At 68.2% G+C, this 3,019-nt stretch overlaps 2 protein-coding genes across 2 annotated transcripts in view; one reads left to right on the top strand and one right to left on the bottom strand.

The window, feature by feature from the left end:
- Window positions 1-90: 90 nt before the first annotated feature.
- EMIHUDRAFT_253090 (hypothetical protein) lies at window positions 91-2,290 on the top strand (the record flags this gene model as incomplete). Its single annotated transcript, XM_005785987.1, has 4 exons — window positions 91-612; window positions 827-901; window positions 1,292-1,431; window positions 2,275-2,290. The coding sequence occupies 4 exons, from the start codon at window positions 91-93 to the stop codon at window positions 2,288-2,290; spliced, it is 753 nt and encodes a 250-aa protein (XP_005786044.1).
- A 521-nt stretch (window positions 2,291-2,811) lies between these two features.
- The window catches only part of EMIHUDRAFT_253089 (hypothetical protein), a gene marked incomplete at both ends in the record, with an annotated part of 2,434 nt that continues 2,226 nt past the window's right edge, over window positions 2,812-3,019 (bottom strand). Inside the window, one exon of the mRNA XM_005785986.1 lies at window positions 2,812-2,980. Within this exon, the coding sequence (XP_005786043.1) occupies window positions 2,812-2,980 (169 nt within the window). The remainder of the gene's footprint in view (window positions 2,981-3,019) is intronic.

Genomic DNA, 3,019 nt, shown 5'->3' with positions numbered 1-3,019 from the left:
CCACACCGGCACCGAGGCCGCGGCTGAGTGGCGGGCTGTCGAGGCGCCGCCGCCGCCTCCCCTCACGCCTCCCCGCGTCAACAGGCGGGGATGGCGCTGATGGTGCGGATGACCGAGCTGGCGGTGGAGCTGGCGACGCAGGCGACGGCCAAGCAGCGGCAGGCGTCTAAGCCCGGCAAGAAGGGCGGCGCCGGCATGGCGGCGATCCTCAAGGAGGAGGTGCAGAGGCTGCAGGAGAATGAAACGGCGCTCGAGGAGATGGTGACGGCGGCCTTCCCGGGCATGTTCACGGGGCTGTTCGTGGACCGCGACAGCGCGGAGGAGGTGCGCACGAGCTGCCTCTCCGCGCTGGGCCGCGTCATGCAGCTCCACCCGTCCATGTTCCTCGCCGACACCTACCTCAAGTACCTCGGCTGGTCGCTGAGCGACATGGCGGCCGCCGTGCGCGCGGCGTCCCTCTCGCAGCTCAGCGCGGTGTACACGGCTCACGGGGCGGCGGAGGAGATCTGCAGGGTCGACGGCAAGCCCGTGAGCGGCGCCAAGCGGCTGCTCAACTTCACGCGCCGCTTCGAGTCGCGCTTCATCGAGATGACGCGTGACGTGGACGCCAAGGTTGCAGTCGAGGCGCCGGCACGCCGAACGGCCCGGCCGGGCGCGCGAGCCGGCGGCCACCCGCGCGAGGGTGCGAGCCGTAGGCGATCAAGTTTGTCGACATCCTCCACGACCTCTACCTCCTCGCGGACAAGGCGAGCCTGCCCTCGCCCAGAGCCAGAGCGCCCCTCGATGCGCCAGGCAGTTGGCTTGAGCCCTCCCCTCCCGCCCGCAGGCGCAGGCCGTGAGCGAGGCGGGGCGTGTGATGCGCAACAACGAGCCGTCGCAGCTCGAGGCGCTCGTGCCGCTGGTCGACAAGCAGATGGGGGCGGGCGCCGCCAGCCTGCCCTCCTCCGGCAAGAGGAAGGGGAAGAAGGGCGCGGCCGGCGGCGCCGCGAGTCAGCCGATCGTGCAGGCGTGGGACACGGCGGGGGTGGAGGAGGAGGCGGGGCTGGGGGAGGAGACGGAGGTTGAGGAGGAGGTGGAGCAGGGAGAGGAGGCGGAGGCGGAGAAGGAGGAGGAGGAAGAGGAGGAGGGCGAGGAAGAGGAGGAGGGGGAGGAGGAGGAGGAAGAGGCGGAGGAGGAAGAGGAAGAGGCGGAGGAGGAAGAGGAAGAGGAGGAGGAGGAGGAGGGGGAGGAGGAGGAGGAGGAGGGGGAGGGGGAGGGGGAGGAGGAGGAGGAGCAAGAGTCGATGGCGGAGGAGGAGGAACGGGAGGCCGCCCAGGCCAACGAGCCGCCACCCCTCGACGAGGCTAACAAGGCCGGCAAGCAGGCTGGGGTCGATACAGACCGAGTCAAGCACTTGGCCGACACCCTTGGCCCAGATCCGGCCGGGGAGGGGTTGGAGCGCTTCGCCGCCGACGGCGCCGTCTGGAGCTGGGGCGGTGGAGACTATGGCAAGCTGGGCCACGGCGACGAGCAGGACCAGCTGCTGCCCAAGAAGATCGAGGCCTTGGCTGCCCAGCGCGTTGTCGCTGTGTCGGCTGGAGGTGCTCACAGCCTCGCCCTCACCGCCGACGGCGCCCTCTGGAGCTGGGCCGCCGAGCGTCTCGCAGGCGAACGCCTCGCCGTGCTCGCGCGGGCGCAAGACGCGATCGAGCAGGCGCAGCCCTCCGAGCAGGCGGCGCCGCGCCGCTCGTGCCGCCTCGACGCCGCCGCAGCAGCAGCGCCTTCGCCGAGCACGCCGCCGCCCGCCCGCCTCCTCGACCTCCCCACGGACCCCCTCGTGCGCGCCCTCTCTCGCTGCGACAGCCCCGTCGACATCGCTCGCGCCGCGGCCGTCTCACTCGTGGTGGATACGTCGGCCGACAAGATCGCCGCTGAGGAAGCGGGTGCGGCGGGTGCGGCGGTGCACGGCGCCATGCCGCTGTTCGTTGCGTGCCAGAGCAACCACCTCGAGTGCGTCCGGCTGCTCTTCGAGGCCAGCGCGACCGATGCCGACGACGCGTCGGTCGATCGCCGAGCGGCGAACAAGGACCGCTCCACGCCGCCATGAGGCGCGCGTGCGACAAGTTCGAAGAGGGCTCCTGAACTGCGCCCATCGCGCTGAATCATCGACATGTGCTACTTGGAGGCCGCGCGCGTGTGCGGCGTGCGGCTCGGCGACTGTATATTAAGGCGCTTGGCGGGTTTCCATGGCGCAGGAGACCGGCCAGCGACCACGACTTCATGTGCGGCCTCGAGGGCCGAGGAGAGGTAAGCGAGCGTAGAGCTCGCGGGGCGGACAGGAGAGAGATTCGGACGGGAAACACATGCGACGCCGCGCGCTTGGGCTGCAACCCATCTGACAGCGCGAGATGCGCTTGCGGCTGGGATGTACCTTCGCCCCCAGAGGCTAGAAGCACTCGGGAGTGAGTCGCGCGCGAGAGAGGTGTTGCGTTTGCAGAGCCGCTGTGTGCAGAAGAGGAGAATTGGCGGAACCCCCTTTGCGCGGCTGTCCCGCGTGAAGACCCGGTCTTCATGTCCAACATGTCAGTCGTGTTGCGCCTCTAGTAGTGACAACGTGCTGGCGGGGCATGCCAATTGCGCAACGCATACTACCGGCCCGCTCTGCCGGGGATGCGTGTAACATGTCGAGAGTGTTTGAAGTCTCGCGCCTTGAGATGTCCCTCTGCCTCTGGCTCCAGCCAGTCCTTCACCAAATTTGATGAGCACAGAGAGCAACTCCCACGTAAGCAGCTGCACCTACCCGGGCTACTGGATATCCAACCCACTGTGGCCTCAGCCTTCGTCATTGCCTCCGAAGCTTGCGCCCTGGCTGCCGCATGCTCCCTGCCGCACCCGCTTTTCAGCCTCACATGAACTCACATCCGATTGAAACCTCGCTGCTGTCGCCACCGCCACTGTCGACTCCGACCACTGCATGCGGCTCCAATATGTCCATCGGCTCCTGGTTGAAAAGAAAAACATGTGATAAGTAAAAAACTGT

The sequence above is a fragment of the Emiliania huxleyi genome (assembly GCF_000372725.1).
Source record: "Emiliania huxleyi CCMP1516 chromosome Unknown EMIHUscaffold_1558, whole genome shotgun sequence".
NCBI lineage: Eukaryota > Haptophyta > Isochrysidales > Noelaerhabdaceae > Emiliania > Emiliania huxleyi.
The sequence above is the reverse complement of the archived record's forward strand: the minus strand, read 5'-3'. Positions and strand labels throughout refer to the sequence as shown.